General features: G+C 34.4%; 1 protein-coding gene across 2 annotated transcripts in view; it reads left to right on the forward strand.

Moving 5' to 3' along the window:
• MICU3 (mitochondrial calcium uptake family member 3) overlaps positions 1–22,232 on the forward strand; it is a 54,235-nt gene that overhangs the window by 23,760 nt on the left and 8,243 nt on the right. For both annotated transcript variants that reach the window (XM_048303132.1, XM_048303131.1), the window contains exons 7-13: positions 3,447–3,518; positions 4,842–4,880; positions 7,247–7,342; positions 12,437–12,537; positions 13,924–14,095; positions 18,581–18,689; positions 19,642–19,799. In XM_048303132.1, the coding sequence (XP_048159089.1) occupies positions 3,447–3,518; positions 4,842–4,880; positions 7,247–7,342; positions 12,437–12,537; positions 13,924–14,095; positions 18,581–18,689; positions 19,642–19,799 (747 nt within the window). The remainder of the gene's footprint in view (positions 1–3,446; positions 3,519–4,841; positions 4,881–7,246; positions 7,343–12,436; positions 12,538–13,923; positions 14,096–18,580; positions 18,690–19,641; positions 19,800–22,232) is intronic.

Genomic DNA, 22,232 nt, shown 5'->3' on the forward strand with positions numbered 1-22,232 from the left:
ATCTTCATACGTTTTTGTATAGTTGAGCTTATAAATAAATACAGTAAGTACACATGAGAAAAAGCCCAGTGCCTTACTGAAAAAGATGGAACAAAATACAAAGAATGAAACACACTTAGAATGTATTTAATTAAGTGTCAGAGCCCAATTTATTTAAAATAAAGACTGCCTTATTTCCTGTGTGTGGTTTCTTAATTGATTCAAATAAACTATGCTAACCTTAAGAAAATAGAAGTATGGAAGAAACTCTCCTCTATATACTGAACTTCCCTCAATTCTCCTTCAGGGAAGTGAGATCTGAGGTCTAGGACCTTTTTCTGGTGACATGGCTTAAGCAGAACAGGTGTCTGCTTAAATTCCAAATTTATTTTGGAAAGTGACACCACTTGCAAATTGTGGCATGCTGGTCATTTTTCTGTATTCTGTTATTGAATGTACACATCCTTGTATGTGCTAATTCTTAATAAGCATCTCCTCCAGTTGGAGGAGCAAACATTGGATTAATTAGCAAAAGGAAAATAGGGGAAGAAGAAAAAAAGCAAGTACCTTTCATGATTCAGTTAAACAGAATGTGGTGGAATAGACTGACAAGTTTGTTCTTAAAAGAAAAAAGGGCTTCCATTACTACAGCTAAATGGGAGGAAATTGAAGCAAGAGGCTTTGTCTTTCAGAAACGGATGCTAAAAATGAAATAAAATAAGCATGTAAAATGGTAAGCAAGGACAATATTTAACTATGGATATTGCATTTTTCTTTCTAAGCATGCTTTTATAGTCTTCTTCATGTCCTGCTATGTATTTGTTCTCTGTCATGATCTCTAGCTAAAGTTTCCTTCTTCTTCTGTTAGCAGACTTGGTGGATAAAAGAAAGAAAATAAAATTTTCAAACATTAGATATACTGTCCTCCACCTGTGACTGTATTTAACAAATTTGTATAGATTAAACTTGAGTGCAACTCTGCTTTATTAGGTGTCAGTGATCCTTCAAAAATTAGATCAGAATCCTTAAGTCAGAATGTTAGATCTGAAGTGAAAAGAACTAAAATAGGTAGATAGATTTTTGTGTAATAAAAGTAAATATGAAAATAGAAGTTGATTCAGTGATACTGCAGCTGTGATAGAACTGGCCCCAGAACATACATTTGGCATCTTTACTCACCTTGCCTGAATATGATGTATCATATCCTGTGTGCCTGGAAGCAGGAGACTGTTCAAAAGTTGCCATTTGAACTACCCCAACATCTGCAAAGTATTTATCCATTAATTACAGGCAGCTATCACAAAATTGATATTAAGTACTATTCAGTTTTGCAAATAAAGAGACTTTAAAGAGCTTTGTTTAGGGATCACGTATTATGTGATTCTTGAGGAAAACATATGTGTAGTGAAGAGTTGAGAAATACTTAATTTTTCTAATAACAGCTGTATTGTTTTTGTAAATGAATTCCACGGTGTTTGTGCTTTCTCTCTGCTTATGTCACAGGGGTGAGGTCAGGGAACAGAAGGATTGTGTTGCCTTGTTACTGGAGATCTTGTTTTTGCTGCCTTCAGCAGTCAAACTCACTATCCTGTTTCAAACAATGTTCCTATGAAAGTACTCCTAGATCCTTTTTGCATTCACTTTTTTACTCACTGGTATCCTATAGCACTCTTTCTGAACAAAAGATCCATTTCCAGAAGTTTAGCAAGTGCTTTCATAATGCATGCAACAGAATCCTACTCCTTTTGCCTCTGTGGCAAGGGAAATAAATCCAAGGATGCCTTGCTTTTTACTGCTCTTTTTTAGTTTTTCAATTACTGCTACTCTTCTCTCCTGCTTGATGGCTTGTCACTTTACTTTTCACAAGGGATTTTGTTTCTGTTTCTCTCTGTTCATGTAACTTTTTTCTTTGCATTGTTCTGGGTTGCAAACTGTGTAGTGCTGTATCCTATCATGACTCTTTCCGTGTCGGCATAAGTTACAGTAACTTGTGCCTGTAGGTTTGCAAAAAAATTAGAAAAAATATACCAAGGTCTGTAAATTGATCCCATACTCAAAAAAAGGTATTGTGACTCACAAAATATTCTGGTCTGTATTTGCCTTACAGGAAATTCCAGAACACGGTAGTCAATTTTGGAAATTCATAAAATGTTTTTTATAAATGTCTTTGCTGCTTTATCACTAACCACTGAATTCTTTCATTTCAGGGTTGTCATACCCCTGCATTAAAGCTTACTGATCCCTTTGTCTTAGTCATCTGCCTTCACTGAAATAAAGATATCCTGAAATTTAGTTTGGAAAATTTCCTTCCAAAATTTATCATACACACTTTATTGTTTCACATTCCAGTCCTTGTGGAGCTCTGTGTACATGCCATTACAGTATCAGGTTTTACCAGACTTCTGGTAGGTAAAATTGGGCCTTTGAAAGGAGTGCCACAATTGTGTCTGTATGCCAAGGTGTTTGCTTCTGAAAATACCATATTCTAGATAGGGCAAATTTCTCAGATCAGGGTTTATTCCTTTTCCAGCCCACTTAGAGGATAATAAATGCTACACGTGACAGTACAATATTTTCACATTCAGTTTTTTAAAAGCTGAAGTTCTGGTAGAGATCTAGATGGTATCATAGTTAATACTGCTCTCTCTTACAAAACACTGTGATACCTTTTTCTAATGGTTTGGAAACATTAATTGATATTACTATAAATAAAAATATCTAAATAAAACAGGAACTTGCAAAGAAAGATAAGTACAATCCAGTTCTTACTCTGAAGACATTACAAAAATAAGTGTGCTTAAGAATCTGTATGTTTGAAAGCTTGTATTTGAGGTTTGCTCAGAAGTCACGTTTAAAGCTCTTCATATTGAGATAGTTGTGAGAGGGGTATTTTACAAGACCTGAAGGTATTCTTTGAACAGACTTGAAAAGAAAGGGTACTTGATAAATTACTCTTGAGTAGTAGTTTGTTGCTGCTGAAGGGGAATGTTTCACCCCCACCAGGTGTTTCTACCCCTCCCTCGTGCCAGCAGGAGTAAGAACTGATCAGGTTGGAAACTAATATGAAGAAAAGATTGATCCTGCTGACTACATAACCACACAGATTCTAATTAGAACCTGACAAGAAAGGATGTGCCTTGAGGTGGTGAAAAAGGATGGAACTTCCCCTTTTTATATTGGCCAGATTGGGTAAATAGGACGTTCTTAATATTGTGCTCCGAAGTAGAACTGTTACCCTTACTTTGTGGAAAGAAAACATTTCCTTTTTCCCTTTCTGTGTCATGGTTTAAGTCACAGAAGGAACATAAAGGCATAAGTATGAGCAATAAAGCCTCATTGAAACTCTGATATTTCAGTAAAGAACTGCATTTTAATACTGTTTTTAATGTTCCTTATGATGAAGGATATTGTTATGCATGTGAAAACAGGCTGAACACTAAATATGAACAAAATGGTTTGTTTTTTAGCTCCAAGAGATCTTCAGGAAAAAAAATGAGAAGAGAGAAAAGAGAGGAGATGAAAAAAAACGTGCAATGCTGGTAAGTAAAATCAGAAAAGTTGCGTCTGGTAGTTTGTTTGCTTTTTTTGATGTAGGACAAAATTATGTGTGTATATATTTCACTGATCACTTTTTTTAAACACTAAATTCATATTGTTAAAATTATATGCATAACTTTATATGCAGAACAAAGCAATATTTAGCCTGAACTGCAGTTACTGGGAAAAAAAAAAGAGTAAGTGGTTTATATAAAGGAAAAAATAGTGTTTAAATACTGTAGTACATGTTATGATAGTAGCATTGATTCCTCTTGGAGCTTAGAAATCTAGGGAAAAGGGAGTAGTAATGACCCAGTGTTACTGTCTATAACAGTGAGAGGTCTCAGTGGGAAGACCTAGCTATACACTTGCTTTCAGAACTAACTGAAGCTGTTTCTGTAGACCTACTGATCCTGCTGCTTGTTATCAACACAGTAGTTTTAAAATCAAGTGTGAAATGTTACAACTGAACTTAGATTTTATATTCAAATATAATTTCTTACTCAATTATGCTTATGACCAATGAAAAATATAATAATCTGAAGAGATTTTCACAGAATATTGGGTACTCACATAATGACAAATTTGCATTTCATGTGAGCATAAGAAAGGTAAGTCAGAAATAAATGAGTCTCTGGTGGTTTTTCTGAAGGATGGCAGCAGTAGCAGATACATATTTTACTGTTGGAAAAGTAAGTATCAGGGACAAATCTCTGTCAAGCCCACAGCAGAAAAAAACCCCATGTTCATTTGCAATTTGCATATTTATGGAAAAAACTCCTTATTATAAGAAACATTATGACATATAAGCAGAACTTGTCATGGTGTCCATTATACTTTTGCCAACATCAATGCTTGGTCTCAGTTCTTTGTCCCTGAAACCACAGGAAGAATGATTTTCAAGAACTAATACTTTTTAAACCTTCCTTGAGGAAAAAAAAGGATTTTTTTTCTTCCCTCCCACCCAGAGAGACCTATCCTGCTCAGCTTTTCCAAACTGTAGATCAGTGGTTGAATCTCTCATAGACAGTTTATTTTGAACAAAGGAAACCTACATCTAAAGGAAGAGCTTTCGAAAATTTAAAGATTGCAAAATGGCATGTAAGTCGTGAGGGTAATCTCTAAAAATCTGTACTTCTCTTTGAAAATTTCAAGAGTAAGATTGAAAAGAAACCATTTTTTTGTTCACTGTCATTTTGAAAACAAACAAAAAGACTAATAATATATAAAGTAAAGGTTTGCTTGTCTTAACCAATTCTGTTGTCTTTTTTTCCCCCTTCTTTTGTCTTCATTCTGACATGTGATACTTGGCTTGGCCCATGCAGCGTCTTCAACTTTATGGATATCATACTTCTACTAACAGTGTATGTACTCTGATTATTTTCAATTGATGCAGTCTTCACCAGCGAGATGAAATAATACACTATGAGAAAATTTATTGTATTTATCTTTTTAATCAAGTAAATTATTTCTGTTAATGAGTAAAATTGTGAGGAATCTTGATTTGCATAAAAGATTGTTGCATGCCTTTTGAACATGCAAGCCTATCAGGAGGAAAGATTGCTCTCTATTTATATAAAATGGAGGAAACGGTATTTTTAAGGGAAAGTACAAAATACATTTCAATAAATTATAGACATATTTTTAATTAATGTGTGTAAATTAAGTCATCCTGCATGAGTCATTTGTTCCATCTCTTTGTTTCCGTGTGTATAGTGTGAATAATTAGTCAAGTGCATCCTTCACCTCTTCATTCCCCCCAAAAAAGAAACCTGAAGAGAGGTTTCCTATTTTTATGCTTCACTTACAGAACAAATACATAAGAACTTTCAGTGCTGAACTAGGAAAGGATTTTACAGAAAATAAACCCTGTATTACTTAGGTGACAGTAAACTTCTTTTCAGTCATTTTCGAGGGGTGGGAAAGAGAAGCAGCAAGAGATGTTCTGAGGTTTTTAATGTCTTCATCATGACCTGATTAATCTCTGGATCATGGCAGAAGTAAAACAGTTTTTAAAAAACAGACTGATTTGATGTTTAAATAGAAGAATTAATCTAGTTGTGGCATTATTGTGATACTCAAAGTGAGGGGATGGAATCCAGGAGAATTAGATGACTAGTGAAATTCCAATTTTAAAATTTGCTTCTTTATATAATTATTCACAGAAATGCACAGATTTATTTCTTGCGAAGTTGGCACCTATAATTTGAGCAATATGCAGGAAGGAAGTCTGTTGAATTAAAATGTGCAATTGACACGATTTGCATGCTGCAATGTTGTGAGAAAAATGTAGTAGAATATGCAAGGCCTTATGATTCAATAGATTACAGATCAGGCTTTACTGCAGCAAAACTTGCTGGACAGTGATTGCCATATTCATATGCTGCCTCCTATTTCAAACTGAAACCAAACTAGTTAGGTATTCTATTCATGTAATTTTCAGCTTTAGTGAAAAAATCTTCTGGACTCCAGCCATGTTCAAGCACTTTATCAAGATAATGCCCAGGTGTGTGCCATATTTTTTGCCTTCCTACTATCTGAATGGAGATCTCCATGCAAAGGAAACTCAGGTGTATAGGAATTCAAAAATCCCTCTTTCCCGAAATATGATACTTTGGAGTTCTATTTCTCCTACTGAAATAAGAAGTGTAACAGCCTTTTGTTTCCCTTGATGTCCTGAGGAGTTGAAGATACCCAGCTTCCAAGGAGATGCAACCCTAAAATGTCTGGGATAGTCCAACATGCTGTTTTATGCATGAGGCCCTTCTCACTTCATCTTACAAATCAGTTCTAATTTTTTTAGAAGTGTTGAGGTCCACAGGGCATAGAAAGCATATGGTGATGTTTTTAAAATGTGTTAAATATTTTAGCTATTTTCACTTGCATAGGTTAATTCTTTCAAGTCGTGTTCTGGTGCATACTGCATTTGTGTCTAAGACTGCTTTGGCATGGACTGCATGAGTGCTTTCACTGGCCAAATGCCAACCAGAACGTGGTAACTATGATGTGATGCATGTAATGAAAATAAAATGTGCGTGCCAGAAGTACTAATTCAATTGACTAAAGTAACTCCAGTAAGAAAACAAATTCAGTGAATACTTAAAATAGATAATTACAGAATTGTATGCATGAAAGAATGAAGTGTTCATTCACATGACAAGGTAAGTTTGATCATCAGACGTGCATATTGTTTTCCTGATAAGTATGTTACAGTTGAAGTTGAACTTCCTAGACTTGTTTTTTGCCTTTTTTTTTGGTGCAATGATGTCATCATAAATATTAGATGAAATTAAATTTATATAACTAATTGTATGGTGATATTTATGCTTTGACAAATGAAAAAATTAATTGCATAAGTATATAAATTACTTCTTTTTGGGCAAAACAGAATTGATAGAAATAACAGTGGCAAAATGCTGAGTTTAAATGGTTATTTTGATATGTACTTTTAGTAAATATTTTCACTTTACACTTTCGCGAATTGATTTTATTTCGGAAGGTGGAGTGTGGTGATACTTTTGGTGCAGCCAAGAGCATTAAGCAAATACCTGTAATAGACCAGCGTTCCTTTCATTGACAAAGTGTCATGTAACTGGTTAAAATTTCACTGTTTAGAAGCAAGAGAACCAAGCCCTGCTTTTGAAGATCAGTTAGAAAAGATTTTAAAGTCTATAAATGGTTGTTCTGGTGTTCTTTGTTTTTCAAACAATTGTGCTTCTTGAAACTGCAGGTTCTTAAAACAGAAGGAGAGGACCTTGTCCCCAGAAGCTATTGGGATACTTTGAGACGTAGCACAAGCCAAGCCCTCTTTTCAGACCTTGCAGAGGTATAAAATAACCTCTCTGGTCCATAAACAGACTGGTATTTTATTTATTCTGTTCTGATTGTTTTCCTGTTTTATGAACCTTGTTTCTTCTTTTCCTTTTAATTACTCTTTTGTTTTAAACCTGAAAGTTCTCAGATCAGATGCATTTGGTTCTGTGCAGTGCAATAATTGAAGGTTGTCAATTTCAAGAAAAACCAAAGTTACCTTCTGAAAGATGTGGGAGATGTAGTCCTCTTCAGTCCTCACTATAGGAAGCATTTTCTAACACTAATAGTGATGGCATTTCACAGTAAGAGAAGTAATTCAGGAAACCTTTGTCATTTAGGCTTGGTCCAGTGATATGACAACTTGAATGAGAGTTGTAGCCCTTTATCTTTTATATAAAGATATTTATATATTTTCTGATGTGCTTTTTATGTATATTATCAGAGCCTATCTTCACAAAAAGTATAATGCAAAGATTGTTTTAATTATTGGAGAAAAACAGGAATGTTTTAAGGTAACCAAAACATTGGTCAGTCTTTTTTAATATTACACAACCATTATGGAAGTCTAGAAATACCACTGAGCTGTCAAATTAATTTCCACAGTTCTTTAAGTTCTAATAATTAATGTTTCATGATCTGCTTCTAGATAATTGAGTCGTACATTTCTTTGTATTGATCATTTCAGAGGGTCAGAAAACTAGGTCATTTAGGCTTTTCTGTGCTCCATACACTGAGAGTGATTGCTCTGCTGGTTGTGGCATTAAAGGACATACAGCAACTGCCCACTCTGGTCTCAGAGTTCCATGTTTCCTAAGCAGGATCATAATGAGAAAAGAACAAGGAACCAAAACTGGCCTCCAGAGTAAAACAGTCTTTTTCCTTGGTTTGTAAGCAATGTGTGCTTCATATTAAAATTAATTAGTGTTTTGTCCCTGCTGTTCCTCTGCAGAAGCTATTGAATAACCTGAGGACTTTGATGGACTTATTTCTAATTTACAGGCTAAATTTACTCCTAGTCTCTTTATACCAGTCTGTTGTTCCTTAATTTTCATAGGGCTTTTTCTTCTTTAGTGTTAATCTTCTTACTCATGGTTGTGTTTATAAATACAGTCATAGCCTTCAGTTTTAGGTTTTTTTAATTTTAATTAAAAATTAATTTTTTTAAATTTTAATTAAAAATTAAAAAAACAAAATAAGGTATTTGATTTTTCTCTTAAGGTAGAACCTCCATTTCCCAGGTATTAAATAGACATTTTCTGTATTTCTCTGAGCTTGTGTTCATTTGCCCTTGAACAAAACAAAATGTAGTGTTGCAGAACTGAGTTTTATAACAATATTTACAGCAATAGTAATAACATATACATAGTAATCTTGCAATAAAGCAGTACACCCAGCCTATCTTCTCTTGCTTCTACATTGATGAGCTTCTGAATTGTTAATCCAGTTATTAATCCTAATTTATTCCACTGAATTTTAAAACCCAGAATATCAGTGCTCTTGTCTAGTCAGGTAAGGAGATATAGAGGGGAGAGAAGGCTTCTCGTTTCATTGATTATTTAAGAAGCTTGGGGCATTTGAGTTTTCTGAATGAAATATCATCTTAGTGTACTGTTAGCTGCATGAATTCAGTCCCAAATATAGATGGACTTAAGTTTGGTAATCTCTCTACACGTGTTTAATTTGAAGAGAGAGAGGTTTTTTAGTATCCGATGCCTCCAACTAATATCTGTAACTACAATGTAATGGAAGCTTAATAGCAGCTATACTCAGCAGCGATTTAAATTCTCTGTAAAGTGTATAAAAAGCCTGTCTGCTCACTTTTAAATCATTTCATGAAGAAGAGTCATGTTCTGTATTTTCTCCTCTCAGTTTCCCACTTCTCACCATAATTATTTTTATCTTGCTTGGTTTGGGCCAGCTGGCTTTCATCCCTATTCTTATCTCTCCCAGGTACTCTTGCATCTGAATAATACTATAGCTATTTGTAGTAAGAAAGTGGCATAAAGCAAGGTGACACTGGGGTCTGTGCTGTTTTATAGGCTTTTGAGAAGGCTATATGTAAGTTGAAAAGGAGAGTAAATAAGGTTTGTTGCTATGGGAATCAAAAGGTCTCTTTGGAGAGAAAAGTTATTTATCACTACTAGTTTCTTTCTCGGACAGTGTATAATACTGTTTCTGTTCTTACTAATTTAGCCATTACACTGTCCTGTTGGACTGTTGGAATATGGCAGTTATCACTAAATTCAGGTTTTGGGTTTATTCTTAAATTACTAAGTGAAACTGGAAATCAGTAGGTTAGTTATCACTGTTGGAAAAATCAAGAATTAGCAGTAAGAAAGCTCTTACTAAATCAAATCATAATTGGAACATGTTGATAAAAGTGGAATCAATGCTCATAAGTATTACCGACTTTTAGTCAACCCTTGTTAATCAAGAACTTGAAATTAATTTTGCACAATACAAAATAAATAGACTTTGTGCACTTCAGGTTAGAAAATTGAAAAGAAAAGCTGTTGCCATTATGCAGCAAGGCAATAAAGTAATTGAAACAGTTGTCTTCAGTTTGTCTCTTCACTTGCATTTGTATTCCAGTTAGTGTAAAGGTAAAGAGAAATGAGCAGGATTTTATTCTCATTTGAATATATTAGATCAAAATTGAGGCTTATATTTGTATACATGGAAATAGGTGAGGTCATTTAATTTTCACTGATCTAAAATAAATAATAAAATTAATTTTGTTTTGAAAAATAAATTATAGCATTAAATGATTAAGGCTTCTGGTTTTATCCTTTACCACATGAGAGAGAGAATTTATTTAATGCTATCAGTGCAGAAGGAGCACGGGAATCGTTTTCAGTTGCCTGCAGTTCTGCAGAGAAGCATATTGGGTTGAGTTTCTGTAGTAAGGTTTTTGTTTAGGGTTTTTTCATTTAGTGAGGCCAACCAAGTGGGAATTGTGAAAAGACTTACAGATTGTATTTTTTTTTAAAACGGTTCTTTAGATATGGGTGAATGCAACCTAAGTCTAAGGTTTTGAAATGTTTTTGCAAGATGAAAGGCTGTAATTTAACATTTGATATCTTTTCAGTGTACTTGAGGGAAATTGTATGAATGTGCTTAGGGATTTAATTGCTTAAAAGACATAAGAAATCAGGGTATCTGCGTTTCAGTATATTGTGTCCTGTAGAGGAGGATAACAATATTAAAAGACAAATAGTGATTACTTTTCTGAATTAGTTTGCTCACTTGAAGAGCAGAGCTGTCTTAATTGAAGGGCATGAAATATCTCTACCTCTATATACACTATGTCATCTTACTTCTCCCTGGAGAAGAATATGAGAATAAAGAGGAAGCTAGAGTACATGAAATACAATCTTGAGAGTCCTAAACTGATTATACTAAAGAACAGAAAAGTCTCTCTCATTTCTTTAGATTGGATGTTGAAAGAAAGGCATTTGTGTTGTTACTGCCTTGTGTTTTCCCTTGTTGTTGATACACAAATACTCTTGATGAATATTGCATTTTACATTTTTCACAAATCAGTATGTTAATTTGAAAATAATATAATATATTTTAGAGAATGTAGATATGAAATGCTTTTAAATGGTACACAGTTTATCATAATGTTGAACTATTGCATATTGTTCAAAATTTTTTCCTGGTTTCCTCACTTAGAGTTTCTCTATCTGTTACAAATTTATAGCCTCTTCAGTGAAGAAGCAGAGTCAGACTTAAAGGACTCTGAGTGTGGCTTGCGGGTTTATACATGTAGATATTTACAGAGCTGTATAAACAGTTTTCTATACTTATGGTAGATCCCACAGGTTTATAATCTATCATTATGTTGATAAATTAGTAGTTACATCTCCCAAATATTTGCTAGGTTTCTGTACTGTGCCTTGTTTTGTACTGCAACACTAGAATCAGCAGGCAAACATCCTAATGGGTGGTAGCTTGCCTAGGAAGAGCAGAGACTGCTCTCCTACTCTTTGCTTTTTATAAGGTCTTGTCTTTGTAAGAAAAATGAGAGCTCAGACAGGGGGTAATCCCTAAGCAGGTACAGTAAGAAGACTAAATATATTACTTTTTAAATTTCAATGTTAGCAGAAGCATGTTAATGCCAGGAGGACAGTGTCATGTTGGACTGCCGTGGCTTATTCAAGAGCCTTATATTACTGAATTATTCTTCTAACTCTTCAGTGTATCAAGAGCTTCTTTTTAAAAGAAGTGAAATCAATGCATATACAGAATAGTTAAGGGCAATGGATATGTAGTGAAAAGAGTGGAATGTTATGCAGTCACTATACACAGACAATAGTTACTTCTGTTTGGACTCCTGTTTGCAACTTTTGCTATTACAAATGGTCAAAATTAGTTGGCTTTCTTTTCTAATTCTGGCCTTCAAAGTCTTTTGTTATTTTTTAAGGAAAAACTATTAATGCATATTCAGAGATTCCAGTCCTGTGCAGAGACCACAACCCAGTAGATGAGGAACATTCTTGAGAGAAGTAATCCAAATATTGCTTCATTATTTCAAAATCTTTCACAATTCTGGTGTTTTAAAGGTGTTTGGGCAATAACATTTAAACTGTAGTTATCTGCCACTTACAGAAAAGAATCATGTAAAGTACACTTAACTAATGTAGTTTTGGAACACAATCCCATACTTACTTTTAGAAATATAAAATAAGATTATATGAACTAATGTCCTTTAATTTATTTGTAGTTTCATAGTGCAAGGGAAAGGATATTGTGTACAAAGGGAGTTATGTTTATGGTTTACCTTAACTGACAAGGATTTTTTTTTCTCACAAGTTTCTGTTTTATTTTTCATGCCTTTTTCCGCTTCATTGCAGCTTCCATTACATTATTTTGTTGGTTTAACTATTTTCTACTAAATGCAATTAACAGCTAGTGCTATTTTTGTGTGAAAAATGCATGCTAAAATTAATGCAATGGATTTTAACACTAAAATCTTTTTTACAACTACGAACATAAAACACAAACTTTTAATAGAAAAGTCTATTATGATGATAGGCATTCTCAGATTATACTTCTGTATCTGATCCAATTGTGGCCTTTAACTTTTTTTATTCTAATATTTAAGCGTGCTGATGATATTTCAAGTTCACTGTCTGATACTACACTGCTTGTACACTTTTTTGGCAAGAAAGGAAAAGCTGAACTGAATTTCGAAGATTTTTATAGGTCAGTCTCAACTTTATTAATTCCTTTTAAAAAATATTTGTATAGCTGTTCTAATTAATATGTATTATATTACTATACACATAGGTTGTGCAGGTATGTTTATATAGTTTATGTTCCCTTTGTGTGCGTTATATACACAAAGAGCAAAATAAAACAATAAGTGGCCCAACAGTAAAAAGTCCTCTTCCAATGCTGCTGCTTTTGCAAATTTTGTTAGCACTTGTGTGTTTAGTTAGTTTGGGGTGGAAAGGTTATGCCCCAGCCCTGTCCTCATTGGTAGGTAGGAACTTCTTTCTTGATTTTGAATTATCGATATCTTTTATGACTGTTTGTCAGTGCTTTAAAAAACATTAGGCTATTAGCTTAGTTATTGTGCCAGTAAATACAGAATTTTAAAATACAGGGAGAGTGCCATAAAAACAGAACCATAAAACTGTATGCTTCTGTATAATTGAAAGAGATACGTTTAGTTTTTGCTTCCTCAGTAAATACTCCCAATACCTATTGTCTTTATCATTATCACTTAGCTGTGTATTCCAATCAATCAGAAGTTTGCAAAATAGTTTGGCTTAAATGAAGAGTCCTGAAAAGTATTCAGTATTTTACATAATATAAACAACTGTATCATTAAGTGAAATCATGATGTAAGTTCAAAGTAGGAAGCAGCAAAGAAGGTAGTTTTTCAAACGGCATCTAGTTAGAATGCTACGGGTTGTAGTTGACAATCAGCTGAACTTGAGCTCCCAGTGCACTACTGTGACCAGGGAGCTAATTTCACCCTTGGTTGTAGGACTAGGACATCACACAGAATCAGGGAAATTACATTTCCTTTTTATAGGTAGCTGTTTTTATATTTGGTGTCCAGAATATACTTAATGGGTTGTTAAGTTGGGAAGAGTTTATAGAAATATCATAAGAACAGTGAAGTATTTTTAAAAAAGGGTTAGATTGAAAGACTGCAAGCACTCATCATACTTGGCTTCTTACAAAGGTGAGGTTAAATTGCAAACTTTAACTACATGGGGAATAAATTCTGGGAATACATGTAGTACCATGATGGAATTTTGAGTTTAGCATATACAAATAAAGATCCGTGGCCCACTGAAGAAGAAAACTGGGCAAACACAAACTATAATTAGATTAGAAATGTCACTATCAAATAATTTTAATCCATACTGACACATTTCATTATTGTGTTAAGATTGTAATATTGACTAGAAAATATGTCAATATAGATAAGGGATTTACCAAATTTACCATCAGTGCTGCAAAAAGAGAACTAATTTGTGTAACATTTTTTGGCTCATATTCTATGAGTCTTTTAAGGACATGAATAGTAGAAATATAAAGTATAACAATTTCTTCATGTTTATGTTTGTGCTTTAGATTTATGGATAACCTGCAAACTGAGGTTCTAGAGATAGAATTCCTTTCCTACTCTAATGGGATGAACACCATCAGTGAGGAAGACTTTGCCCATATTCTCTTGAGGTATACAAATGTGGAAAATACATCAAGTTACCTGGAGAACATGCGCTGCAGTATTCCTGAAGAAAAGGTAATTGTTTAGTAGTGGACCACAGCATGCAGTCCCAGTGTCATTAAGATGAAAACATAGCTTTCTTGGACTGAATTACTTAGCACCAGGATTTTATTCTGATCATAAACTGTGTCCCTGGTTTTTCAGATTACTTGCTGAATAAAAAGTAGAAGAATAAATAGCATAGAATTATGTTCCATAGGATTTAGCTAGTAATATTGTTGAAGTTCATATAGAAGATAAAAATACAGGTTAAATTGCAAAAACCATAAGATGTTAAAAAGAACAATATTCTAGCATTGAATTATTAAAAAAACCCTTTCTCCTCTCCTCTCCTCTCCTCTCCTCTCCTCTCCTCTCTTCTCCTCTCCTCTCCTCTCCTCCCCTCCCCTCCCCTCCCCTCCCCTCCCCTCCCCTCCCCTCCCCTCCCCTCTCCTCTCCTTCCTTGTCCTTCCTTCTTTGCACTGCCACTGGAGTAGCATCTCTTCAGAAATAACATCACATTTTATCTCATTGTTTCATAGTCTTAATAGTAGATCAATTGTAATTATTGTTGGATGTGTGGGTTTTTTAATGACTGAAGAGACAGATATACTATAAACACTAAAGGTCATGAGGTAGATAGTTCTTGATTTGTTTAACAACAAATATGTTGTCAGAAGTGTATCTGAGAGAAATGTAGTAGCAACTATGCATCAATGATAATCTAGAGGATAACATTAAAAGCAGCCCTTCAAACAAAGGATGTTTTGGATATACTTCTTCTGTTTGTGTTTACAGAAGGAAATCAGATTAATCTGGCCTAGAAATCTAACTCTTTCAATAGCTATATCCTTTAATAACATTTACAGCAGAGCTTGCAAAGAAAAGTAATAAATCAGTTTGAACAGTTTGTTTGGGGTTTCTTTATTTGAGAAATGACATTGTCATTTCAGTCTTCACAGTAAGTAAGATCAGTCAACTGACCTGATAGAAGCACACTCCAAAAAATCAACAGTTTTGTGTTCAGATATTTGGATTATCTGGTTCTTCCTGTGGTTTTACAGCAGTTAGGGCCACTGAGAGTTAAATATAGCTGGGAAAGCAGGGCTATCTCTTTGACCAGATTAGGTGTAAGATGAAGAAGTAAGATTGGGATCAGAGTTCCTGCTCAGTCACCCTTTCCAAGTTCCTGGTCTAGCTGCTGAGGTGCTCAGATCAAACTGCCATAAAAGGTCTGTGCAGCTTTCAATATTCAGAGCCAAGACAGTGCAACAGAACTGCTATAACTGCATGGTTCCAGATGGAAATCTAAAAAAACAAAGCCACTCACTTCGGGTCTTGCATAAAAACAATGATGTAAGTGTAGCTGTTGTACCGAGGATGGCAAGAATGACACAGGATTCAAGTTCAGGAGAAAGTGGGGCATTTAATTAATTATAAATCCGGTTATATACCTTAGGTCGCCAGAGTGGCATGACATTATTGGTCCCTTGATCAACCACCCCCAGAATGATTGGCTGAGACTCCACAACACCCATTTTAAAACAACCTTCCAATGTACCATAACAAAAACTGGAAAACAAGTTAGCAGGTTTTAGATACAGTCTTGGTTTACAAAAACCTCAAACTGTTTTCTGCTAGCTTGCGTGAGGAAGGAAAACTTCCCAGGATGCTGCAGAAAGCTGGAAAATTCCTCTGCATCTAGCTTTTTAGTATCCACATGTAAGTATCACCTGAGAAACTGAAAAATAATGACAGTTGTAGGTATAGAGAAATACTTTGAATGTCAAAGGTGAAGTTAATATAAGTACAGACATTTTTTTTTTGAACACAAGAAAGTACTCTTTGAAGTTCATCTCTAGGTCTTCCAATGTCATAGCAAGTATTCCACTGTAATTTCCTCTTCTTGGTCTCTGGTGGGACCATCAGTGAAGGAAAACTTACATGTAGAAAGCTTTGTCACTTGTTCACAAATATACTTTTATGTTGTGTTCTGGGAATGTCCTGGCACTGGACTGGTGCCATGTATCTGTATGCCATATGCTATACCTCCATTAAGTGAAAGAAGACATTGCTGTTTTTCATAACTTTGTATCATTGGCTTGGTAAATGTCCTGTCAGTGCAGTGGAAAAAGTAAATCCCTGTGACATCTCTTAATGCTGGCCACAGGCTTTTGAGAATGAGACTTTGCCTCTTACTGCCATGGAGGTGTTGTTCATATGTTGTTCAAATGTTGTCACATTTTTTACACTTGCCATAACACTATAATTTGAAAATTATAAAATGTGCTCTCTACTTCATGACAGTGATATGCTGCAATACTAATACTAACCAGAGGATTCCATTTAGAAGAAAAATTAGTCGAGTCTGTAAAGTAATAAGCCCCTACTCTCACAGCTGGTGATGTTAATCTTTCACGGCACTGTACGAAGAAGCCCCTAAAGCAACATGATGATCTTTTGTAATATTTTAGTTACATTAAAATGTTCAGCTGGCATGCTGCCTGCTCACAGGATGTCTTCCTCCTTTTACTAACTAGATGCCAAGCAGTGATTCATTTAAGCTGGCATCGTGAATTGCTATGGATATCAGCTCTGAAGAAAGTGCATTTTTAGCAGCATTGGTACATTAATCTGAATTTTCTTTGATGTAGTAAAATCTAATCTGTCCACATAAATAAAAAAGTTAGCTTCTTTTTTTTGTCGTGGTTTAACCCCAGCCATTGACCAAGCCTCACAAAGCCGTTCACTCACTCCCCCACCAGCAGGATCAGAGAGAGAATTGGAAGGGTAAAAGCCAGAAACTTGAGGGATGAGAAAGACAGTTTATTAGGAAAAGCAAAAGTCATGCACGCAAACACGATTTTTGCAGTAGCCTGACCTCTTACACTTATTTTGTGCATTCAGAATTTTTACAGACAAATAAGTGCACATGAAGGATTTGTGAACCTGAAAATGTCAGCTCAAGACTTCGGTGGATGTTTTCTACGATGGCTATTTTGCCACGAAGTTTCACTGATCTGGGAATTTCACAAATGCATGACAGAATTATTCCAGTCCGATAGAGTTTTCAGTCTAAACACAGTGCGAGAACTAGAACTTGGACACATAAACTATTAGTGTCAAATGCAATGAAACAAAAATACTAAGTTTTTAGGATAAAAATTTAAATAAGGAGGTTGTTCTACTTGCATGTATGAAAGTTTCCTCCCAGTTGTGAAGGATCTGCTTGTTGAGAAAAGCAATTCATGATGGAGATGGGCCAAGCTCACCAAAGAGTTTATAAATCTTAGCTAGCACTTAGGTAGGATCATTTAAGCAGGGGTTTACATCTCAAGTGTGTGGAGACCTATTAAATTCTTCTATTATAACAGTATTACGCTGCTGTCCACATTTTCCACAGTCCTTGCTGTTTCATATTGGTTTGCATCCAACCTCTGCCATCTTCTCCTCTGGCACAAACTTATATTTGTATGTTTTCTGTGTTCCAACATACCATAAAGACTATGTATATGTTTGAGGACAGACACAGATCAATGTTTTAGTTTGAACAGAAAGGCTCACAGGTCTTATTATTGCCTTCAAGTATATTTTCAGAGACAAGTACTTAAACAGGATAAAAGGATAAAAGCAAACAGAAAAATAGCCAGGAATTATAGTTAAATGAGTCTAGGGAGATCAAGGTTTGACAAAGAATGCCATTCCATGTTCAGAATGGCTGAGACCAATGGGAATTTGATATAGGTAATGGTCCTGGCTTAATTCAAAGTCTCCTTTTCAGGTCTCTTTCAAAATTGATTTAGAGATAGTTTATCAGATCTTTGGATCTCTAATTAAGACGAGAGAAGAGCAGAAAAAATATCACAAGGAATGAAGATAAAGTAAACTCTTTTAACAAGAAACTTTCAGTGAAACTTTCACAGAAGATACTCTAAAGTCTGGTCAAAATGCAATAGATTTTTTTAAAAGCTGAACAAACCTTCCAGTACTTGATACTTGGAGTATCAGCTGAAGAGACTTGGGTGTCTAAATCTGGATATGTAAAAATTGCACCTTAAAATACAGGCTTAAGGTAGATCATAACACATTTATGGATTCATTCAATGTATTTATATGAGCAGACACACTCACATATATATAATAGTGGTTTGCAGGTTTTCAGTAGTAAACACACTCCAGTGTTCTTCCAAACCTACATTTTTTATTCTCAATATTGACTACTGTATTGTAATAATCCTGGAATTCTTAAAAATTGCCCTCAGCAATGGAACAGTATTTTTGATTTGCTCTGATGAGAATTGCAGTCTTGTTGCAGTCGCACAGAGGAAGGACATACTGCATTCCTCAAGAAACTCCAGTTCTCTGCTTTACTGACTTTTACTATAAATCTCCTTTTTTTTTTTTAATGGGTGTGGTATCTGTTCTTAAATGAAGTAGACATATATAATTGCAAGGTTTGTTTATTCAGTTGTTGTTACTACTGGTAATTCTTACAGTGCATATTGTTCTCCTGCTTTTTAGGGTATCACATTTGAAGAATTTAGATCATTTTTTCAATTCTTGAACAATCTAGAAGACTTTACAATTGCAATGCAAATGTATAATTTTGCAAGTCGTTCCATAGGTCAAGGTAAATATCTGTATTTTTACAAAAATACATTGATGTCCATATAGAACTGTTGACAAAAATGCAAATATGTTTTGTATTTCCTAGTTTTAATATTTCCAGTAAAAGGCTAAAAATGCTAGGACTCCAGCTTTCAGAGGAGAAGGCTTGGTCATATCATGAGAGATATTGTGCAAAGTCATGTAAGTGGGGGACAAGCTGAATGCAGAATAGTTGTCCATCAAATCCTACAATACAGGAGTTAAGAGGCACTTGATGACACCAGTGAGAGATCAGATTAAAGCAAACAAAAGCCTTTCTTTACACAGTGAGCATCTGAAACTTGGCCTTCTACAAAGGCTGTAGAAGAAAACAGTGTCACAAGGTCCAAAGACAGATCAGACAGATTTTTAACAAATCAGTAAGTGGGTACTGAAAGAACTAGGCATGTATGACCTACTAAAACCCTTAATAAAACAGTTGTGATGCTTGGGGAGTACAAGGTGAGCAATATGCAAAGTCGTCACTTGCATGCTCTCCTCAAGTAGCCTCTTCATGGGTGTGACCCAGTAACACCAGGATGGTCCTACCTCATGTGCCCTTACCAAGGGATTGTGTCATTTTCTCCTGCTCTGTTTCTTGGGTTCAGTGTTGTGTCAAATAAGTAAATGCCATATATGTGGCATAGGTTTAATTATATGTTTTTCTAATTTTGTTATTGCACATAGTATAATATATGGATTGTTATCTTCTGTGGAAAACAATTGGCACCAATTAAGCAGTGTCATTTTATATCAGTTAAGAACTACTTAGTTTAGAACTGTGAAATTCAGTCCTAATTTTCACTTCTTGTTTTTTTGAGTATTTAAATGTGAAAACTCAGGTTAAAAGTTTACTTGTATTTCATAATAGGCTGTTCACAAAGTACCATTAAATTCACTTTTTAATTTTTTTTTCTGGTGCTCTCCTTATGCAGATGAATTCAAGCGTGCTGTGTATGTAGCCACAGGTGTGAAGCTTTCAGCACATTTGGTGAACACAGTGTTCAAGATTTTTGATGTCGACAGAGATGACCAGTTGAGTTACAAAGAATTTATTGGCATTATGAAAGACAGACTCAATCGAGGGTTTAGGGTAAGGATTCTAATTTTTATACTTACCTTAGTTGACTTTGCTACTTACCACTACTTTAGCATCTGTAGATTTCAAACCAGCAGTGCATATGTTTAAAGACATACATTTTATAGAAACACTGAAGCAACCTGTAAGATAAAATCCTTCGTAAATTCTTGATTTTTTTTTTTTTTTTGTTAGAAAGCAATACTTAGAGGACATGATGTACCTTTATAGTGGGCAAACCAAATAGGAGATGAGAAATCCCTCTACACTGTCATTTCTTCTGTATTGTGTGATTCATAGATTAGCATTAAGAATTTTAACAAGGGCCGCAATTATCTCTGTATTGCTTGCAGAGAAAAGAGAATTTGTCTCTCTCAAGCTCAGGAAGTTTAGTTAAAGGTCAACTCTAAATGCTCTTCTAAAACATTATATAAAATACCAAGTTGGAAAGAGTTGCAGCAGAAGGTAGTTTTAATTTTCAAATAAAGAATTAGTGGTGTTGAACAATGCTATGTTCTAGTCTAGAGGTGATTTTAATTATTAAACCCTGTACCTAATATATTCAAGTATAATAAGCTAGAGGGCAAGAAATTACTTGCAGTCATTTTTTTTCTTCATATGACAGGTGATAACATTTTTAACTAAATGTAAAATGGTGTTCTAACTAACAACCTTATTGCTTTACTGCTTAGACATAAATCTTAAACTGTATTATGGTTCCTAAAGTCACATTTCAATATGTTATTTCTGTAATTTTAGTTAATTTTAGTTAGCTTCCCAAATGTAATTTTAGAACTTTCTGTGAAGTGGTGTTGAGTCTAGTAGTTTACTTGTTATTTCTGTAATATTATGATCAAACATAAAACGTGGATAACAACCACTCCATTTGTAAAAAACTTATTTCCTTGTTGGTCCTCAATTCCTTTTATTATGGTGTGGTAATGATGATTGTTTCACAATTGTTTCAAGCTGTTCAGCTATATGTTTTAATTGTTTACTAATTGTAAATGTGCAGTGTATGTGAATTTAACCAGAAAACAGTCCGCTTACTAAGTAATTCTTGTAATTGTATTACATGTTTCTATTTCACAAAATGCATGACAGAAATCACATATAATTCTTAAAAATCTGTATCATCCAGCACTATTCAGTCTTCTGTGTGTATCTTGCTTTTGCCTGGACCACTATAAAATATTCCAGTGGCCTGCAAAAAAACTATAAAGAATAGCCAATATTCAGAAGAATAATAGTCTTTCATAAATTATAATTCTGATTTAAGTTAAATACTAGAAATCTCCTGTATTACATAGGAGATAATTGTGATTTGGTCCTGTAATTCAGTTAAATGCATTCTCTTCGCTAATCAGTAGTATTCCAAGACGATTACAGTATTAAACTGAGGAATTACAATTTCCACTAAGTTTTCCTAAGTGTCACACCAAGTTTTTCCACAAGTGGATAATAGTAAAAATTCTGCAAAAATTTGCTTTCATAAAAAAAAAAAAAAATCTGTAAAAATTTTGCCTTAATAAAAACATCTCCCACCCACTGCAGTCTTGGTTTAGAATGAAAAGTAGAAAATGCCTAAGAACCTTTTTTCCAGATGGTGGAAACTGTCATTAATTGCTTCCTATTGTTTGTACATTAAAAGTTACAGAGTATTTAGTGTGTCCAAAACAAGTAAAACTTTGCCCTCTTGCTCCTACAATGTGGAGGGCTCAAATGTCATCTTGCGCTAAATCAAAACTAACAAATCACTAACCTTTTCTTTATCAATAACTTATCAATAACCTTTTCTTTATCAGTAACTGTATTTTGAATCCATATTCAAAGATTCAGTCAGTTCCATTATACAGATAAAAGATCGTAACAGCTTTGGCTTATTCAGTATTTTGTAGCAACATAGAAATCCTGGCCATGAGAAATCTGAACCCGTTTATGAAGTACAAATGCCTGATTTTAATGTTAAGTGTCCCACAATTAATGTCTGACAATTAATGTAGTGTCTGATTATCTTTCCAAAAACATCCCAAAATAAAAATTTCAATTAGGCCTATGATTTGAAGTACGATTTTACGTCTTGGACTTAGCAATTCAACCTTTTTAAAAGTTGTTTCACTAAAATGTTTGCCCAGAATCTTGAGGGCGTTAGAACTTGGTACTGGGACCCTGTATTTTAGAAAAGGGCATTTTGTGGTTATATAGCCAGACTAAAGTAAACCTATTTAAGAGCAAAGAGTTACACAAGTGCAATGAAAATGCAGTTCTGAAACGTCAGTCAGTATGTACCAGGTTTGTCCTATTTAAAAGCTTAGCTTTGAACTTACAAACTTCAGGAGGGTCAGGTACTACCTCTTATAAGAACACAATAAATGCTCATTTTAATACAGATTTTAGATACGTTTTTGGAAAAGACTTTACCAAATGAAATTTCTCTTTTTCTGCAAT

This window comes from Corvus hawaiiensis, chromosome 5 (genome assembly GCF_020740725.1).
Source record: "Corvus hawaiiensis isolate bCorHaw1 chromosome 5, bCorHaw1.pri.cur, whole genome shotgun sequence".
Lineage (NCBI taxonomy): Eukaryota > Metazoa > Chordata > Aves > Passeriformes > Corvidae > Corvus > Corvus hawaiiensis.